General features: G+C 28.8%; 1 protein-coding gene across 4 annotated transcripts in view; it reads left to right on the plus strand.

Moving 5' to 3' along the window:
• MRP (Multidrug-Resistance like Protein 1) overlaps nucleotides 1-22,591 on the plus strand; it is a 68,479-nt gene that overhangs the window by 3,881 nt on the left and 42,007 nt on the right. For all 4 annotated transcript variants that reach the window (XM_088224101.1, XM_088224118.1, XM_088224109.1 and 1 more), the window contains exon 2: nucleotides 21,121-21,420. In XM_088224101.1, coding sequence (XP_088080227.1) covers nucleotides 21,121-21,420 — 300 coding nt within the window. The remainder of the gene's footprint in view (nucleotides 1-21,120; nucleotides 21,421-22,591) is intronic.

The raw sequence follows: 22,591 nt of genomic DNA on the forward strand, positions 1-22,591 counted from the left end.
TACTGCACACAAATATATAATTATCTTACAATAATAATGTCTTTGCAAAGTTGATTTTTAGTACATTTATTTAATTAACGGTAAATGATTAGAATGACCATAGAAATTCCATATCTATTTCCCATACTATTTATCTAACCATCCACAATTCTATAGATACTACATTTACATACTTTGTATCTTGTAACTCAATATCATATTGCATTCTTCCCAACTCGTACGAATGAAGAAAATGTTCATTATTTTAGTAAAGTTACCAATATTTAAATCACTAATATTTTAACTGTCCAAATATTTGTAGACAAGTGCTGGACCGTCAGAGGATTATATTAAGGGCTATAAGGAGGATTTTATATTAGCTGTTTAAGTGATCCTTTATGCACTATAAAATTTATCATTTATTATTTCAAACATAGATAGAATTGTGAATACATAATTATTTGCACAGTAGACACCAAAACCAGCCAAGTCACAAGTTAGAAGTCCTGTAGATGCCTAAATTATTTCATATTCCATTCTCAAAAAAATTTCGTCATTTTTAAGATATCAATCTGTTTGAATAATCATCCCAAATTATTTCATCCAAGCAATAAAGAAATAATCTTTTTCTTTGCTTGAGAATTAAAAATTGTTGATAACACAAGTAAAACTATACATATTCATTTAAGATATGATTTAAAGGAGATTTTTTTCTGAAACAATTCCACATAGGCCCATAAAGTGGGTGAGAAAAACCATTCTATGATTATTGACCACCAAGTTAGCTAACGATTGCAGCAATACAACAGGCCGCAGGTACTTGGGTTGAGAATTGCAAGCGAAAACTGAAACCGTCCATTTTATGTTATTTTATTCAGAAAACATACATATTAGTTACATAGTTTTATATTTTACACAGTTAGACTTAACTCTAATGGACCAGTGAAGTTTCCATATTATATACTAATAATTAAATGTAAGGTTATCAATGAAAGTACAAAAAAGAGAAGGAAAAAAAACATAAATGGAAGTTGTTTAAAAATTAAAATTAAAGTAAAAAAAAAAAATTAAAAGTTTGTAGTTAGTATTTACAAATGGAAATAATATTAAAAATGAAGAAAAATTTTTGTTAAAGTAATTAAAAGGTAAGAATTAAAATAAAGAATGAAAAACATGCTCAGATGTAAAAAAAAAAACTTTTTCAAAAAGCAAAAACATAAAATATTAATATTTTATGGGATTCAAAGAAATTATGAGAAGAATATTTAAATGAAATATAAGACAATAAATTTAAGTCAATTTAAAAAACATCTTCAAAATTAATGACACATTGATTTTTTATACATATACAATATAAGTAATTAAAAGTAGTTTAAAAGTATAAAAACATGTCAATGCAGCAGAGAAAAAAGAAAAGAATAGAATAATAGGTATAGCAAGTAATCTTTAAAATTTGAGAAAACAATATAAGGAGAAGATTTTAAACCAAAGGTAGTGGATAAAATTTCATTAAAGCGATTTTAGCAGTAATGCAAATTTCAGTAGAGAAATTTTATTAAAAATAACAACATATTAATGTTGTATGTAATATATATTAATATTGTTATTTTTAAATATAAATCATTTTAAATAAATATAGTATGTAAGATAAAAAGGGATCAACGAGAGTTTTATTCAAAAGTTTTCAATACACTATTTTTAAATAATAGAAATCCTGTATGATAGATATCTATATGGTTAAAAAAGCTGTTAAAAGTGGAACACGATCTATGTAAAAACGAATTCTGACAATAGTTCGTATTGACGATAGGTATTCGAAAGGTTGGGTGATTTTGTAGGGCACGTGATGGACAGTTAATTTTAATTTTATTTAGGAGCTGGGACGAATCAACTAGACTGTCAATAATTTTATAGAGGAAAGTGAGGTCTATTAATATTCTCCTTTTTTCAAGGTTAATAAGTTTGTAAAAACAATTTGGAAATATAAGAGAGCATTGGAAATTCAAATGTTTTAAAGATTTGTTTTGTACTTTCTCCAGCCTGTCAATATAAGTAATGTATCGTGGATTCCGAATGATAGACGCAAATTCAAGATGGGTTCTTACATAGCTATAAAAATGTTTTTTTTATTGTTAGATCATTTTTAAAGGGCTTAGATACGCTTATAATAAAACCTAACATTTTATATGCTTTTTCAATAATTTTATTAATATGTGACTGAAAGGTCATTTTTGAGTCCAGAACTACACCTAGATCTCGTATTTCTTGGACACGGTGCAAGACTGTACCCGATAGAGAATACAAATAATCTATCGGATTTTTTATTCTCGTAAAGGTAATGGTTTTGCATCTAAGCAGATTTAATATGAGCTGATTATTTACACAATAAGTAGAGAAGTTTTAAAGATCTTCTTGCATATCAAGACAATCTTGTAGGGAAGTGACTTTCTTGTATATTTTTGTGTCATCGGCAAATATTTTATAATCGGAAAATTTAAAGACGTTACCCATATCATTAATATGGAGAATAAACAATAATGGACCCAAGTGGGATCCCTGGGGTACACCGGAATAGCATTGTTTAAATGATTGGAGGCGATACCTTAAATAAGATTCAATCCAACATAGTAGATTACCATGAAAGCCATAACATTTTAATTTATGAAGAAGAATTTTGTAATTGATTTTGTCAAAAGCCTTGCTAAAGTCCGTATACTGAGCGTCGACCTGATGTCGGCCGCCCATTACGTTTAGAACCCTATCTGTAAATTCAGCAAGATTAGTAGATACATTTCGCATTTTAAAGAAACTGCGTTGGTTCGGATCAATGAAGTGCTTCACCACTGGAGAAATTTATTCAGTGATAATTTTTTCCATTTATATGCTAAAAACTGAAATTTTAGATATGGGTCTATAATTTTCAATATTGTGTAGATCACCAGTTTTATAGACAGGAGTGACGTGAGATTTCTTCCAGCACATTGGAAATTTACCTTCTTTTAATGATAGGTTATAAAGATATGACAACGGGTGTGCCAATTGTGTTGCACATCTTTTTATGAAAAACGTAGGAAATCCGTCAGGTCCCGCTCCTTTTGAAGGATCTAGATCATTTAAAAAATTTATAAATAATTCAGAGTTAAATGTTATGGTTTGAATGTCAATGACAATTTCTTGAGTCCACAATAGGTAATTCAATGTCGTTATTAATAAAAACAGACTGAAAGAAAGTAGAAAATAACTCGCAACTGCTTTGCACATTATCGCTCTTTGCATCATGAAGAAACATTTCAGTTAGATAATGACTTTGAGATTTTTTTGATTCAACGGATGACCAAAATTGTACAGAATTTTTCAGAATAGCTAGTTAGTTAGTTGTTAAACTAAAAACCAAACTAAAACCAAAAATTTGGAACGCTTTTGTTCTACGCAATAGAGGTTAAGAGCTTCTCTAGAGAATGATTACTTTGAGATTATAAGGCACTCATATTACACACCATCATATTTATGTAAATGTCAATATTAGGTATGTTTTATTATAAAATAAATTGAGTACAGTAACAATATCCCCACAATGTCCCAAAAACCAAAGGTAATCCTGAAACTGGTAAAGGGCCTGGTCATGACCTATCATAAAAATAAAACATGACCTTAGTAAATGTCGCGTGGTTTTCAACATAAGAGCACTTCAAAAGAAAAATTGCATTTCAAATATGGATATTTAAAAAAATAATTTTGGTGTATGTTTTAAAAGAATTGTGCTTTCAATTTTTGTCAACCGTTTTTCAATAAAGCAATGGGATTGGGATTTTCCAAAAAAAAACTTTTGTCAGATTTGAGCTTTGATAAATTTTCGTTGACCAACTTTGATCTATTATTTTGTAATAAAAATATGCCAAATAAAACTAAATAATTAATTTAAAACTTATCCATTTAGTTACATTTTCAAAAAGGACAACACTTAAATTTTTTGTTTAAAAATAAAATCTGTTTAATTGCAGAAAAACGTTCTGTGTCGCAAGTATAACAAATTAGTCCCAAATGTATTTGATTTTTATTTCATTAAGCAGCTATGACTGTTTTTGTTATATTTTTATTTCATACTTTCTGGTGACTAGCTCATTTTAATCATTATTCGTCATTAGTAGAAAATATTTTATTATCACACTTTACCATTGACTTGCAGGTTTGTGTATGTCTCACTAGCCATTTTAACATTCCTTAGCAAACAATGCACTTGTGAGTCCATTAGATACAAACGTCCGACCGATTGGTCATTCAAAATGAAGACACTGATAATTCACATCTTTACTACTTATTCCGTAAACATTAGTCTTGAACTTGAACACTCAGAGCAAATTATCTCTTCTATAATTTGTTCACTTACAACTCTGTAACTACAAGGATAACTGGTTTAACTCATCACTTGAAGATAATGATGAAGTCTATTTTGACAAAATATGTTTGTTTTTTTTTTCATTTTTACCATTTGGTTATTGGTGCAGATTATTTGATGAGTAAAACATGTTATTTCAATATTATGGTAAAAAAATCAACATGGAATACAAAAAAAAAGAAATCTGCGTCTTATAATAAATAATTATTGAACAATATTTTTAGTGTATCCAAATGTTTGTAGACATAGACTGGATTATGGGTTATTGTAATAGAGAAAAACAGACTGGGTTATTGTAATAGAGAAAAATAGACTGGGTTATTGTAATAGAGAAAAACAGACTGGGTTATTGTAATAGAGAAAAAAAAATTTGAGAAGAGAATATGCAAGTCTAGGCATTTACAGGGCTTACAACCTGTTATTGGTTTGTTTAAGTGACAACTTTACACACTGTGTAACGTTCAGAATTCTGCCTGTGTTTGAAAATCGACATTTTCTCAACTAGAGTTAACCGATAAAAAAATGAGGAAATATGAATGTTCAAACATCAGGCAGAATGCAGAGTGTTAAGTGGCCACCATATCCAGTCGATGACAGGTTATAAGTCCTGTAAATGCCTAGCCCTCCATATTCCCTTCTTTACGGTATTCTCTATCCCTGTTGAACTTTGATTAAATTAAATATATATACAAATTCTTCGTCTTACAAACCCATCTTAAATAATAAGGTATAATTTTTAGATATTCCTGAATTTTTATTTTATAACTTACACATTTTACAGTCCATTAGTAGACAACCCTTGAATTGTCTGGGATTACTTTTGCATAATGTTTTATGGTTGGAAAGCGACAATTTTGTAGATAATAACTACCCATGATTGTGGCGGTCTTTCTCCACCACCACCTGTCTATAGATAGTAAAATAAATTGTACCGAATTTCGAAATCATGACCTCTTTATTAAAATTTCTAGAAATTAGATTTTTATTTAAGTGGCTAAAAGTACCTATTTTAGAAATCTCTGAAAGAATTTCGAATACCTAATAATAAATGCGACTATTAATGTTAGTGATTTGTATGTAGTTATATTATTGTTATTATTTAATAATGAGACTAATGGTGTTGTTGGGCTCATCAAACTTAGATGAATCCTTATTGTATTGAAATGATTATGTGATTATTGCATAACTTGAGATGAGTTGAATCGAATATGGAAATATTATAATATTAAATAACTGTTGAATTGATCACACCTTGTAGAATCAGGGTCTTCAAAATTCTATCAATAAATGTAAAAATAATAATCATGCTTTCTAGACATGTGAATATATTGTAAATGTGAATATGTGATAAACATATGAATATTATACATTTCGTTTAGTAAAAAATGTGTGCTTAAATTGCAAAATTAACTGTAGGGTTAGACTGAGAGGATAGAACACCATACGCTCTATGATTGAATTTAAAATACTCAGTACACTTCCACTTATTTGTTTGACCAATTAGCGCTTTCACCTTCTAATAGGCATCTTCAGACTGGTGAATATTATACTATGATGATGTTATATGCATAGGTTTTTACACATTTTATTTAGTTAAAAATGTTTACTTAAAATGCAACCTTTGATATTACAATAGAGTAAGGCTAAGAGGATAGTACACCATACACTCGTATAGTTTTACACAGGATTCACTTACTTGACATTTATGCAAATTTAGATAAAAAGAATTAAAAAACAAATTTCATTTAGAAATATATCACTCTAATTTAGTAAAATTTCTTTTTCTAAACAATAGCGATTTGTAAACAGAAACATAATTTATGATTTTTTATCGCTCGGAATGTATTATTTCAGGATTAGATATTTTTTTATTAAAATCAAACCAAAAGAAGTTAATATTTCCGTCAAAGAAAATCGTACCGTAACCGATACACTCAAGTTGCCTGCAAATCATGTAATACATTCCACCATAGAATGTTGTACCAACATACGTCACACTTAATAAATATTTCTATTTTTATCTTTCGTGTTGGCATCCTTGATTATGAATTTAAGCTTGTTGATTAAAATCCTTTGGCTGACCTTGGCATTTACGGATTGACACTTTGAACCCTAATCAAATATGAAATAAAAATGTTTTTATTTTATGTCAATCTTCATTAGTTTTTATTTGCCTACAAACTCGAGTATCCACAATATACATAAGTATTTCGGTCCCTGTATTTACTTCTACCAATTTAGTACCTATTCAATAAAATTATTTCTATTTGTAATCTTCCAATTTTAGTATTATTTATTTCCATGAATATTTTACAGTTAACATTTTGTGGTATTTTAAAAATACTAAACATATTATTATGTCATCAACAAGATTTTATAGCAAATAATGTTTTATTTTTTACAATATTGGTTTAAGTACATTTTTACACTGTCATACAACTCGAGATGCTTGTTCAATGCTGAACATGTTTCAACATCCTTTTCTCATTTTAGTTATTTATCTACGCTCCATACTAATACTAAACTTTTACCTGCTCAAGGAAATAAAATATTTAATAAAATTAATGAACAATGTGTTTTTTTTTAATATGAAAAAATTAAAATGTATAAACACATCAAGGATTTAAAAAGCACATAAATATTAAATATTGTGTACCTATAATATGCATTTCTGTGTCCAGGCGGATGAAGAATACAGTTATGTGTGTGAAATGCTCTTAGGTATAAATCCTGAAAAAGATAATCTAGTGTGTGTCCGCCTCGTTGTGTGGTGGTTGATGTGTTCGCCTACTATTCTCGAGGTCCTGGGTTTTACTCCTGGCAGAGTGAATGTGAAATATTGATTTTATAGATTTTGCGGTCCAATACGGTGCTCTATGCACCATTGGGTGCGGAAAGGGGATTATGATAATTCTTCTTTTTCTTTTTCCGCTCACACTGGAGGTTGGCGACCATCATTCTCGTATCATCACGATTCTAGGCCAGTCTATTCAGCGCTGCTGCATCCAGTACACCAAACCACTGTCTTAAGATTTCTGAGCCATGATGCTCTTTTCCGTCCCATACCCCGCCTGCCCTCTTTCTTTCCTTCCATTATACATTTGAGAAGGGCATGCTTCTCACCCCAGAATAAATGACCGAAGTATGAGGCTTTTCTTCTTTTGACAGTGGACAGTAACTCCCTTTCTTTGTTCATAATACTTAAAACCGCTTCATTGGAGACACGATCAGTCCATGAGATTTGAAGCATTCTTCTGCACAACCGAAGTTCGAAGGCCTCAATTTTGTTCATCATTGAGACTTTGAGTCCAACTCACGATAATTTGCATCATGTTATAATATGATAATAATAATATGTGTATTATAATATGCTGCGAAAGTAAACTAAATATTAAAAAAGTTAATGATTTTTATGAAATTATAAATAAAGTTTGATAACTTTATTTATAATTTCATCAAAATCATTAACTATGGAGTTTTATCAAGAAATATCAACAAAAAACATCAATATTACTAAAAAAGTTAACAGGGTAAATAAAAATATTTATTGATTATTAAGCAATTTATTAGGTATTTAATGGTTTTCTAGTTCCTTATTTAGAATGAGGGACTTCTATGGTAAAATTTACGTCTAGCAGGTATTTCAACAGAGATGTAGAACTTTTTTAAAATGGGATTTAATTAAATTTACATAGCTTCACCTCATTTAATTTTGATTTATTGTTTATGTAATAGTACATTTCAGTAGATTTATATGTCTACTACATTTTAAACTAAAAATTTAAGTTTTAAAATATTCTTATTGCAACTCACATAACATTAATTATTTTCAAAAATATTAAATAATCCAAATTTCTTTAGAAAATAACATTTTTTCCACATTCAAACTTTAAATAAAATAAACTCTGATAATATTTGAAAAAAGTGTAAGCATCAATTTTTTCTTTCATATTTTAACATGAAGTTTCCAGAATAATTACCAATATATTTTATTGTGTTCTTGCTGTACGAATAAAAAAATCATTTTTATCTATGTACTTATGTACTTTTTATCAATTTTATTATTTAACAATTTTTCATAACTTTTGTACTGTAAATACTTGTAAATAAACAGATAATTTAAAAAGAATACAGTTATTTTTTCTAATTATTAGTCATGATCGTAGAACTACGATGGATGTGTGAAAGATGCGACATTGACATTCTTTTATATTTGATCTGGCTATACATTCCAGGTTTTAAAAAATGAAATGTACATAACTAAACAAAGTATCAAAGGATATACTTTTGTACTTATCTGGTTGTAACATAGTGTCCAAAACAAATTTAAACCGCTCTCATTGAGTTAAAGTAAATCACATGCGTCGTTCTACGATCTTGACGATTTTATTATCATTTGACCCCATTATTGGCGTGTGTATTGCGTGGTTATTAATCATGCTATACTATTAACTTTTTTGCTCAGTATCACTTTCATAAATTTTGTTTTAGAATGCATTTCTCCCAGTGAAGGTCGCACAATCTTTCAATATTATTCTCATAGTAATTATGCTTATCATTACATCAAATGTGACTGACAAAAGACCTAGTATAACAGCTCTTAGAGAAACTTATATTTTTGGGTGACTCGTAGGTAGATTTATTAATTTATTGAAAAATAAAATCAAAATCACAGACATCTTGTGATTTAGACGATCAAAGAAAATAATAACACAAAATTCGACTTCCAAGTAACTTTAAATTACCAATATGCAATATTAAAAGCAAAATTCAATTCAGACATAAAATATTTCAAGAGCCTTCTCTACAAAAACCTAAAAAAAAAAATATATATATACAAAATCTTTAAAATATGTCAATATTTGAAATTCAATCCTGGGCCCGTAAACTAATGGGAAGTAAAAATTTATCTTCATTTTTATCTAAAAAGTTAAATTAAGTTTTCTGTATGTAAAAAATATTTTTTTTTTTTTTCACACTTTCGTATATAAATATCGATATTACTTTATACTGTCTCGATATATACCGATGAAGATAACGTTCATAATCGCGGCCCTGGCATTTATTTATCTTAAATATTGTTGATGATGGTTTCTTAAAACATATAAATTGGCTATCGTGATTCTTTCATTGGCTCTAACGTTATCTTTATTATTTGCATTAATTTTGCAGCTATGGCCGTTAAGAATCAGTTTTTTTTTTGCACCACAACAGGCCAGGAGACCTAATCACAGTGGTGAATTACATCACAGAGCACCCAGGCTTGAAAAAAATCACATTTTAATTTTTGTGTTCTCACCGGGAATTGAACCCGGAACCTTCCGTGCGTGAGTCAAGCGTCTTGACCACTACACCACGGAGGCCACCATTTTCAAACCATGAGGACTGGTTTGGTCAATATTTTTAGTAAATGAAAGACATCTCAACCATATCCTCTTTAAATTTTAAAATAATTATCTATATATATATATATATAAAAGGCAATGTTCGTATGTTTGTCCATGATAGACTAAATATACTACTGGACCGATTTAGGTGCGTTTTTTTTTAATGATGAGCTTTGGCCTCGGCATTTTAATAGCTCTTAAAATCTTCAATCTGATTAATAGAAAAAAATTTAGGAGTGTAAATGTTTTATTCATCATTCACTAGGGCTGCATAAGATAAGAATGCATATACTAAAAAATTGGGAGGATGTTATTTTTTTTGCATGATAAAAAGTTTATATTTGAATGTTTCCAAACAAAATTTGTTTTTAATGGATCCCAATCAGATTATTTCCTCAAATTCATTGTAATTTCTTCGCAATTTTTTTTTCTTTCTGGATTTTTGGTAATGCTAAAATAATATTAACATGAGTTAAGTGTCATAATTTTAGAGGGCTCAGGGTGCATTATGTGTATTAAAAGGTCGATGATTTCATTAAGGAAAACAAACCTGTTTCTATGGTAACATAAAAGCATTATGTATAAATATAAAACTGCCCAGTTTTATCTGCTGTCTTCGGGCACACGGTATACAAATATGAAAACTATTTATGAAAAACGAAAAAAAAAAAGCTTCAGTTTGCGGTGCGGAAAACAAGACAACGAAACGTCAGTTTTTTCTATTTTAGTTAGGCACCTTTTAAGGTACGACACGCACAATATCAGAAAGGCATCTGCAAGACAGTTACAAATAAACAATGTTTGAATACCTATTTATCCAAATTCCCTGTCACCGCATATCCTCACAATTTATGTAAACCGAATCACAAAAATAATAATGTGTAGGTATGTGAATATTTAATTTTAACTAAATACAGTAATTGATATCAAACTTCCGATTGTGTTCACTTCATATACATATGTACGAGTGTATACTAAAAACTAGCAATAGCATATCGTTGCCGGGTTCAGCTCGTTTTATTATAAAACTGTTCTCGTAACAAGTAATTCTCGATTGCGTGACTTAATTGAGCACTTTGCTTCTAAATTATCATCATTTACAAAATTCAAAAACAAGTTCTGTCATAGTAATTTGGAAAACATATAAACTTGGTCCAGTTCCGAAAATGAAGGACATGTCAATATTATTTCCAAACCACTATGTATTTTCTCCTTTTTAAAGTATTTATTGTAATAAACCATTTTTTAAGTATAATTAGGGTTTTAAATAAGTACTTATTCATTAATACTTAAATATTAATTTAAATCATTTTTAATTGAGGCCGAACTATTTAACTACCTTTTAAAATAAATAAAAATAAACAACATGTCATTATGTAATGACTTGTTACTCAAATCTCTCTCAAAATCAATATTTAAAATATAATAAATATTGATTTCTTACATCCAACTTAATACTAGTACTTATAGATATGATTTTGGTTTTCTAATGATAGTAAAAATTTACTAAGGAAAACTGTTATGAAAGGTGACACAAAACCCTAATTTGAAAATATACTTAGAAACATCCAGATTTTGAAACCTCACAGTTTTTTTTCTCACCAGAAATAAACACAAGTATAAAACCTGCTTACGATATAAATATTATGTTCAATATTTTACTAGGAGTCTTATGTAGATATTATTTTCAAAAATAAATGCAAGATTGAAAAATGTTGATGCCCCTGATAAAAAAAAGTGTTCTTAAATTTTTTTTAAGTGGTTTATACAGGTTTATGAACTTTATAATGAGGAGATTCAGTGCTATGGCAAATTGGATATAAAAAATATTTTCTTACACGCGGTAAAAATAATAGCATTTCATTATATGGCGAAGTTCATAAATGCATGAAAAAATTAATAAAAATTAGCTACTTTGAATGACATCACGAGTTCTTGTGAATCAACCAATGATGTAGTGCTGTGAATATTATATTTATTTGATTTACGTTTAGATTACAATTACCAAGCCAATTCACAAATCAGCAGAATTCGTCATTAAGAACTTGCGATGTCACAAAGTAATTTTAAAATTTCAAAACTTTAAAAACTCATAAGCGTTGATATTACGATACATAAAAATAAAATTTTTGGTTTAGTTTGATGGTCTATTAACAAATATTAAAAAATCACCGAACTTCCCCATTAATCTGTTGCAAATTTATTTTTGAGGAAATGGACCATAGGATATTCATCGAGACTAGACCGCTGCCCACGTGCGCGCTAAATGTCGCCCATTTTTGTTTTTGCCCCATCCAATATATTAAAAAAGCATCCTTCACACTAACGTACAAAATATTTTTTGTTTAAATCAAATAATGCTGTTTTTAAGAATAACGATTATAGCACAAGGTAAAAAAAACATATGAGGAAATAATACATTAAATTATTTATGATCCCGTGGTAATGTTATGGACTCACGAATCAACAAACTAGAAACAGTCTTTAAAATTTATAGATTTGTTAAAATAATAAGAAATCAAATATTTATTTTAAAATAAACTTAGGTGTCAGTATTTTAAAGACAATAAGAAGCATCAGACCATTAGACGCACCCTAAAATTTATTTATCAATGTTTAGAATAAAAATATGTTTTTGACAATAAGATGCAGCGGACCATAAGACGCACTCCAATTTTTGGTTGAATTTTCAGAGTAAAAAAATGCGTCTATGGTCCGAAAAATATTGCAGTCTAGAATGACCTTTAAAATCTATATTATATATTCAATCTGCCAGGAATCAAACCTGGGACTTCAATTGTGTTATACTTATCTGCACTCGATTTCCTTTTTCAGGAGTTTTATGTGTTTTTGATTGGCTTCTGAAGCTCAAGAATTATCACCTAACTCCCATGTAATAAGAATGAAGTTAGGCTGCAATTATATTCAGTCCAATCCAATTCAGTTGCATCACAAAGTGTGGATAAGGAAATAAGGAGCATGATGATATTATAACTTTTTTATTTATTAAAAAACAATTTATCATTAGTTATACACTTGTTAATACATTGTATGTAGGCAGACAGAACGGTGTGGTGTTCTATCCTCTCTGTCTACCCTCGGGGAAACGGCGTGATGGTTTATTTTTTGTTGCAAACTAATAAACAAGTCCCTATTTTACGAAATAAAAGTCTAGACTGGCTGCAAAATGAAAACCTGCACACAAGATAAAGCAAGGGTCAGTTTTAGACAGATTTAGCCAAGTGTGTAATATCGAAATAAAAATTATTTTGATGACTAGAAATAAATTAAATTATAAAAACTGTTATATTTTTGTGAAACTTTAAGCACTCACCATACTTTTGCATTTTATGCTACTTACTGTTTTTAACGACAGCCATGCATGCATTCATATGACAAGGCAAAGTCGTGTCAAAAAGAGTGATGAATATACTGATAGGTTTTATCGGTAAAAGTTTTCATTAAAAATAAGCCTTTTGTCCTCAGCAGAAGCAGAGTGATAATGTTGTATCAGATTTGCCATTTTATATTGCTTATGTAGGGACAAATTAACAAACACTTAGCTAATTGTAGCTTCTCTATAAAAATGTTACCCCTCGCAGTGGCCTCAATCATGATAGGCGAACGCGTCAACCACTACACTACGAGGTGGACTTTTGTGTAGTCGATTTTCTCTTAAAGAGTTTTTAAGTAAAGAGTAGCCAGAGTTTTATTGTTTAAGGATCTGATTAAATTTTACATATAGAACTGTATTTTTTATCCACCCGGACTCTGACCAATCACCATAATCATCATATTATTCCATTTCTGCGCTTAATAGTGTATAGGGCACTGCATTGGTACACCAATCGGAGCGCATCTCAATCATTTTCATTACATGAAGGTAAGATGGTCAGTCTTACACTTCATGTGCCAGTCCGGGGACTTTGAAATATTCTAGTGTAAAAACTAATTTTAAATATATGTTTCGTGTCAAACATGTCGGGAATCGATCCTGAGACCTCTTGCATTATAGGCAAGCACACTGACCACTACACCACGAAGCTGACATCACAATAATATCACTTCATTATTAACTCACCCTTAAGGATTTATCAAATCTCTATTTTGGTCTGGTATATTAAATTGTATATAACATTACGCATTGTACGTGTACCTACTAATTTAAATCAATAAGTAATTTAATCTATAAACTTACCTAAACTCCAAACTCTCCAAACTCGAAGGAACATGGCTGATGCCATTTTTATGTATAAAACGTTGAATAACATGATAGATTGCCCTAAGATTCTGTCACTTATTAATTTTAGAGTCCCAGTAACCCAGACCAGAAACCAATCTCTTTTTAAAATTTCTAAATGTTCAACTAAATCTTTTCAAAATTAATTTGTAAATAGAACCTGTCACATGTGTAATCCGAAATTAAATTGTATTGATATTAATAACATATCTTTAACTTCCTTTAAAAGTGAAATTTCCAAAAATAATTCAAGTTATGATGTTGCGCCTTGAATCCGCAGCCTATATTATGCAGGTTATGTGCAGTTCTGTATGTAGGCCCATAATAAATGAACTCTGTATGGTCAACTATAGTTGTATTATTTATTATAATGTGCAACTGTGTGACCAATATTCATTTACATTTCTAGTAATATTATAAGTTTTGTATGATTAGTTATTTTATGTTATGTATAATTTTTATGTGACAACATTTACAATTGCAATATTATGTGGAAGCCTCTAATTGGACTTTATGATATGTATTTATGGTATAATTGATTCTTATAAATGTATAAATGTCTGTTGGCTTTCCAATGAAATAAAATAGTCTTGCTTCTTTTACTTTGTATTTATTGGAAAACATTCAATGTAAAAGTTGTTTAAAAAGGAGAGCAAGAGATATTAATAATTTGAATTGAAAAACGGGTCCCTGTTCGATCACGTAAATGTCATGCATTTTGTTTGTTTATTTGGAGGATCTTGTAAAAATGAATTCACTGTAAGTAAGTAAATTATTTTGGGTGCATTTTGTCTCTATATAGATGAATATCTTTTTTGTTTGTATATTCGATAACAACATTATCTGTGATCTGTTTATCACATAGCACTTACCTAGAGCTGAAATGGAGCACATTTTATTTGACAAATATAAATAGAACTAGAAAGCTATAAAAGGTGTTGGTTTTTAACTATTTATCTTGTGGACATTTTAATTTTAACTGGAGTAATGTAGAATCATGCTCAAAAATATTTTCGTTTGTTTATTATGTTATGTCCTTATATATGTATTTATAACTCTAGAAAGTGTTGATGTTATGCAAACATAATAAGATAATGATAATTATTGTGGTAATGTAAATTATAAATTAAACTATGTAGTTTTTATTTTCATTTTGAGAATTGATTGAGATAAGATAAGAATAAGACCTTCATCACAATAATTGATAACTATGTTTTGTAGAACATCATGAATAGAGATTTTTTTATTTGAAATTTTTTATCAAACCTTGATTAATAAAATCTATTATTTAGAAACTTTTTTTTTTTTTTAGCCAGGGCCCGTATTACAATGGAAATTTTATCTTCAAAGTAAAATTAAGTTTTCTGTATGAAAAATATATTATGTTAACAATTTTTTTTTCTAAGCATGTTCAATTACAGGTTACCGACGAAAACACTTTAGATTTTTATATAAATATACACATTTTCATACATAAATATCGATTTTACTATATTATATTTTGATTAGTGTGACTAGTGTTGCGCAGACTCACGGATCAGAGGTCCGAGATTCGAACTCCACTATATCCCAACTTAATTCCCATTTTCTAATAGTTAGTTATCAAAAACTCCTTGAAAAGTCTCCAAAATTGAAATATTTATGTAAATTATAAGAACGCTTATATTTCTTTTCCAAAAAAATAAACTACCAACTCGATATTTACCAATGAAGATAGCGTTTGAAATCGCAGCCCAATGTTTTATTAAATTCCTTGTAGTAAGATCAAAATAAAATATTATCATCTTTCCCTTTCCGCACCTAATGGTGCATAGCTCATTGCATTGGTATATCATTAGCGTCAAGATCATTATTTTATTGCGTGAAGGTAAGACAATCAGTCTTACACTTCAGGGCACCAGTCCAGGGACTATGAAATATTGCAGTGTAAAAATACCATTTTAAATCAATATTTCATGTAGGGAATTAAACACACTTCGTGGTCTAGTGGTCAGCGTGTTTGCTTACCACGCAAGATGTCTATGAACTGTCAACTTTATACATTTTTTATAGATGCCTGTGTAATAATTTTTATATTTTTATTTGACGGCTTATTTTACTATCTATTTTTAATATGCGACGCTAAAAAACAAAATTGGCCCTCTCCAGCCATTCATTTTTGAGATTTTTTATTAATATTACTGCTTATTTTGTTTTACATAATAATATTTGACATAGCCATCTCCTTTATTTCTGGCAAGAAAACAGTTCAAAAGTAATAGAAACTATGGTTATATTATATGGTTATAGAAAATATGGTTATATTGATTGCTCGAAAAGACAAAAATTCAATTTACTAAGTTTCACTGACAATGGAGATTGGCACGTTTGTTTTTTAGCATAACATTATTTATTTACTTGTTTATTTATTTATTCATTCATTAATGGTTTAAGGAACCTTTTACAAAAATTGTACAACAAAAATAATCACAGCAGAGAACAATTACAATTTAATCAAATTAAAATGAAAAACAACCAAAAAATTTCCTGCAACAGTTAAAAAAAAAATAACATCAGTAAATCAAAACTATAAAAATAACAGAGGTAATCTTATGTACTAACATATAAATGTTACCAAGTACAGAATTTTAAAAAATAAAACAAAAATATGTTAGTTTTTAGTTACAGTAATAATTTATTTATAAAAAAACAATATTATTTATGAAAAGAACAATAAAAATAAATCCATTCCATATTACACTACGGAATAATCAGTGTGGTGGTGCTTTTAAAACAAATATCTTAACAGTTGAAAAAATACAAAAATTAATTATAAAAGTTATTTTGAAAAAAACGTCCACTTTTCCCGCTGTTCAATTATTTCAAAAAATTAAGGTTTTAGATTTAAAATTGCTATATAAAAAGAATTGTTTGCTTCAAATACATAAAGATAAAATAAATAGTAGTATTTCTAGGTCACAAAACGTAAGTACGGGACCTAGAACAGGTAGTAATATCTTAATTCCTCAATCAAAAACAACTACAGTACAACACCATTATACTTGCAGAGGAATATTTTTCTTTAATGAAATGATCAAAGATAAGAAAAAGTACACTCAGGAATACAATATATTTAAGAAAGAAGTGAAAAGAGAAGTGTAACACTGATTGAAAACATCGTTTATAATTTTTTTGTTATTTATATATGTTGTCCTAAAAATATTATTAATTAAAATAAAATAAACTATTGTAAGATGTCACTCCCCATTATGTACACAAGAATTATTTATTTCTTTTACATAATGGGAAACGTTAAAGTAAATATATGTATTTAATTATTGTTAAAAATTGTATTTAGTCGGAATATTGTATTTTTATTTGTTATTAATAAAAAAATTAAAAAACCTATTACTTTTCTAAAATATACTGAGTGAGACTACATTTCAATCGATTGGCAGAATTTGTATTAAAAATGTCAATTATTTGCTCAAACTGATCGCTATACTTATGTTTTCTAGTTATAGGTGCGTGCAGTTCTATCTATAACATATACAGATACAATGATCAACTTTTTTCAAATGCCAATTTGGTAAATTTGACTTTTTATAATATATCAGTTAAGCAATATCAAATATAATGGGAAATTGTATTGTGATATTTTGAATATGGAGTATAGTTATTTCCTGCCTTATTGTCCGTACATTCTGTTACGTCATCTTCAATTAATTGTTGACAGCATCGTAACAGTGCAACTGTCCTCAATCCTAACAATAACAATTATTATCGAGAGTAAAGAGTAGCGAGTTTTATTTGATCTACTAAACTAAATATTTATTCAAGGTATTCCGCATATTCAGTAAAATTGTAACATTTTCGATTTACTTACATCAATATTGATTATAATTATAAATTGCATGTAATAATGTGATTTGATGATTCTAAAATTAAAAGTATTTAATAGATAGTGGTATTTTATAATTTTTACAGCGTCTACTTAAATCTAATACATATGGAAGTAGTAAATCAAGTCTTTATGTCAAGTAGTATTTTGTGTTTGTGGATGTGAGGTGTGGTTAAAATTCAATTGTTTGCATTTGTTCTCAGCAAAGTAGATAGGAGTGGACTATAGGAAATATTGTTTATTTGAGATTATTCATTATTTATTTTTTTGTAGTTTATTGTTTTTTTAATTTCTAAAATTTCTAAATTGTATAATTTTATGTATATCTGTTTGCCTCGTTACTGTTATAAACTATGGATTAATTAAGAAACATCTTCGAAAATATACACACTACATATTTTAGTTTACAAAAATCTCAACTTTACATTTTTCTTTAATTTCACCTGTTCAAAATAAATGAATTTCTCTTTTAAGTTATTGTACATTGTATTTGCATAAATTTTTGTGGTTTATGCGTAATCTTTTTTCAATATTTATTTATTGTATGATTCTGAACCAGTTCAGGTATTTATCTTTAGACTGACATTTTGAGAGTAAAATTTAGATGTTCCTTTAAATCAATTAAAATAAACTCAAGAACCTATGCATGAATTTTTTTATGACTCTCGTCCCATTGTATCAAGGTCAGTAATTCACCTTGGGTTTGTAGCATTAAGACCTATTGTTAGTTTTTTTCTCAAAACAATGCATGTTACTTCTTCTTTTTAAAATATTTAATAAGCTTTACGATATTATTTTGTAAAATGAATTTAGGAAAAGTAAATTCGTATATCATCCAATTCAAAGTGCAATTATTTAGATTTGAATCTTTCTAATTTCATAACAAATATATACATCAATATTTAAAATGCAGTTGCGCAGGATTAATTGTTTGCCTGGTGTTTTCTGGTTCTGAAAGTTCAAACATAGGCATTCTGCCTTTTATTTAAAATTATAAATAAGGTTTTGGTGATTGATGTGGGTGAGATTCTGACTAAATTATTTCACCTACATGCTAGGCAACGCCTGAAAATATTTTAATTTTTATACTTCTTGGGCCAGATAGTTATTATTAAATAATTATTGTTTATTTAACATTTACATTATTACTTTTACATTTAAATGATTACATTGATTATTTATCCTGTTTTCTAATCAACCAATATTTCTGAAATAAAATATTATTTTAAAAAAATCTGAGGCGCCTTTATAATAAGGTTATTCAAAATAGTATTCTCAATTTCGTAAATATACATTTCATATCGCAAACTATGTATTTATAATGTAACAAAAAAGTCACAAATAATACAGTTTATAAATCTTCATAATTATCTCATTTGGCTGCGCGGCAAACATCTAATTGGTTGCTGAGCTCCTTCTGATCCAAACATCCGTAGAAGCATGTTTTTCCTTTACGGAGACATCCAGTTTGCTTAAATTGACAATACCAATGTCTAATGTTCTTTCTTTGTGGAGGTTTGATGTTAAAATGGCGATACTTTCAAACCTCTTTCAATTCTTGTGTAGACTAATGACGTGTAATTAGGTTAATATAGAATTAATTTCTAGATTATTTTTTTCATTATTGGTGGCCTCCGCGGTGTAGTGGTCATAAAAGGTTGACTCACGCACGGAAAGTTCTGGGTTCGATCCCCTATGAGAACGCAAAAATTATAATGTAATTTTTCTCAAGCTTGGGTGTTCTGTGGTGTAATTGGGCCTCCTGGCCTGTTCTGGTGCAAAAAAATAAAATGCATTTAATTCCTTCAAAATAAATAGCGGCACTCCCAGCATTTTGAATAGCTCTGTACTTAAATTATGTTATATTTATCATCCCTTTAAAATTGCTAATATATTTTCATCGGCCTTGTGGTGTAATGGTCAGCGTGTTTGCCTACCATGCAAGAGGTCTCGGGTTTAATGCGAAAAGGTTGATATGAAATATTCATTGTAAAAGGGTGTTTTTACACTAAAATTTTACACTTTCATAGTCCCTGGACTGGTAACTGAAGCGTAAGACTGATCATCTTAGCTTCATGTAACAATAAAAATGATCAAGATGTACTGAAATTGGTGTACCAATGCAGTGCCCTATGCACCATTAGGTGGAAAGGGAATGATGATGATGAAACTGTAGTAGTCTTCTTGTAAAATAATAAAATTGTGTAACACTAATAACAAAGTTTTATTTTCATAATAATTTATATATTTTTTGTTTAGATTGGGTTGATGAACTAATAACATGTTAATAAAAAATTTAAAAAATCTGTTACATTTGGTACCTTGGCAATGACATTTTTTTCAGAAAGTGTGTGTTTGAATTTGGTTAGAGAAATTATCCGAGAAATATGAGAATGGCAATGTGTTTTTTAATTACATGTTTCTTAAAAATTCAATTAAGATAAAAGTATCTCAACTGCTTGGAACATGTTTTTATTTTTAGATAATAATAAAATTGACCAAAATCTTTTAATCTTCAAAGTGTTGACCCCTTCCAGGGAGTTTCAAGTGATAAAATATATTTGCCTCCATATTCTTTGTTTTTTGTTTGTTTATTTTTTAAGTATATTATTTTCATTGGTGCATCGTATAATATAACATTATCAAGTTAACATAAATAGTAATATGTTTAAAAAAACACAGATTATAACTAAATCAATAACATTCCGCCAAGATTAAATTCTCAAAATTTTATAAATAGGGCTTAGTAGTATATCAGGGTAAGGCCATACACTTAAGAATTTATTACTTTAAATAGTTTTATTCAATTTTAGTATTTACAAACAAAAAAAAATTGAGTGTATTTAAATCATTGTAGATAAGTTTTGTATTTCGCTCTCTCACTAATGACAAATCCTGTAAATGCCTAGACTTTCATATTTCCATGTTGAATCCATATCTCTGTTGAAATATCTGTCAAGCAAATACCAAAAACGCCGTCAATTCAGGGCATGTATAAAATCGACAAATCAATATTTTAATAACCACTAGAATGTGTAGATTTGTGATTGTATGAGTGTATTTTTTAAAAAATTTTATTTTTATATACGCCTCCACTCCTTATGAGTGTATTAGTATAGGACTGTATTATAATCGACTATGTATGTTTGTATTTATGTATGATATATTATGACAAACGTGTTAAAATTTCATAATGTTTAAAGAGGGTTGTGAACTGATATTGATTTATTTGTTGCAGGATTATAACCTTACATGGAATACCGACAACCCTGATCTGACGCCATGTTTTCAAAAAACTGTTCTGGTGTGGACTCCGTGTGCCTTTTTGTGGTTCTTTATGTTAATAGAAGTTTCATATATCCTCCATAGTAAAGATCGTAATGTGCCTTGGAGCTTCCTTAGCATAGGTAAATTGTTTGGGACGTGTTTACTGATAGTTCTTACGTTTGTGGATCTCGGAGTGGCTATCCACAAGTCAACGCAAGAAGATGTGTTTGATGTGGAATATTATACGCCTGTCATCAAAATTTTGAGTTTTGTAAGTACTTAATTATTGATTCATAATTTTAATTTCCACAAACAAAAATAATGTACCCAACTATTAGCATGTCACGATCTAAAAATGCGCTACATGCAATGCTAGAAGTCAACCCATTATTCTAGGGCTAGTGGATAATGTGGAGGTAAGTTAATGCCCGTATTGAGAGACAAAACTCAAACTGAGAAAAGTATATTCTATTCTCATATAACTTAAAGGTGAGGACAGTAGAATGTACTTTCCTCACCTTGAGTTTTGCCTCCGAATACAGGCATAAATGCAGATTCTTTTGTAGCAATGAATTCCTAGGTATGCAATCTACTACATTTTTTACAACATATTTCTTATCCATACTAATATTATAAATGCGAAAGTGTATTTGTTTGTTTGTGTTTCCTTCACGTCTCAACGGAGCGATCGATCAGCATAGTTTTTCGTATAGGGATGGCCGGAGAGGTGAGAAGTAAAATTGGATACTTATTTTTCATCCCGAATTTTAAAAAAAACACAATGAAGAAAATATATAATACATCAACAATGAGCAACATTATTTGAAAAGGAGAAGGCGGTAAGGTGGGCTGTCAAAAAGAATCAATTAAAAATTTATTCTTTAAATTTCTATAATTGACTTGCTTTATCTATGGTTAGTTTTGTATGCTTTTCGTTTCGGTTTTGTTATAGGCTTTTAGATTTGTGAACAGAATAACGATGCTACGTCACCATAGACTAACGGATCATCGTATTTCGTTCATAGCCATAGTTGAAAGACCAAGCTACTTTTAATCCCGATAAAATATATTATTCCTTTGAGAAAATTCTTATTGATAAACGACACAACTAATTAATTACCTAAATAATTCCTCCACAATACCACGTGTAAAAGCTAGTAATGTTATATTTTTATTTAATACACTGCATTACGAAGTTCTTCATTTACTTTTCTAGACTAGTGTCTATGTTAAGGTAACTGATTTTGTTTTTTAGATGCATTTATTAGACATTATGATATAGCTTAAAAATAATATAATAAACATTAATAGAATATCGTTGGCCTAACTTGTAGAACTTGTAATTCCCAAACTTACTTTTGTTCGGGGGGGGAGTAAAAACACTTTACTTCAGAAGTGAATTGTAGATTGTAACAAAGTATTTTTTCAATATGTTTTTTAAA

This window comes from Micrasema longulum, unplaced genomic scaffold (genome assembly GCF_059751315.1).
Source record: "Micrasema longulum isolate JH-2025_06_02 unplaced genomic scaffold, ASM5975131v1 h1tg000030l, whole genome shotgun sequence".
In the NCBI taxonomy this organism is placed as follows: domain Eukaryota; kingdom Metazoa; phylum Arthropoda; class Insecta; order Trichoptera; family Brachycentridae; genus Micrasema; species Micrasema longulum.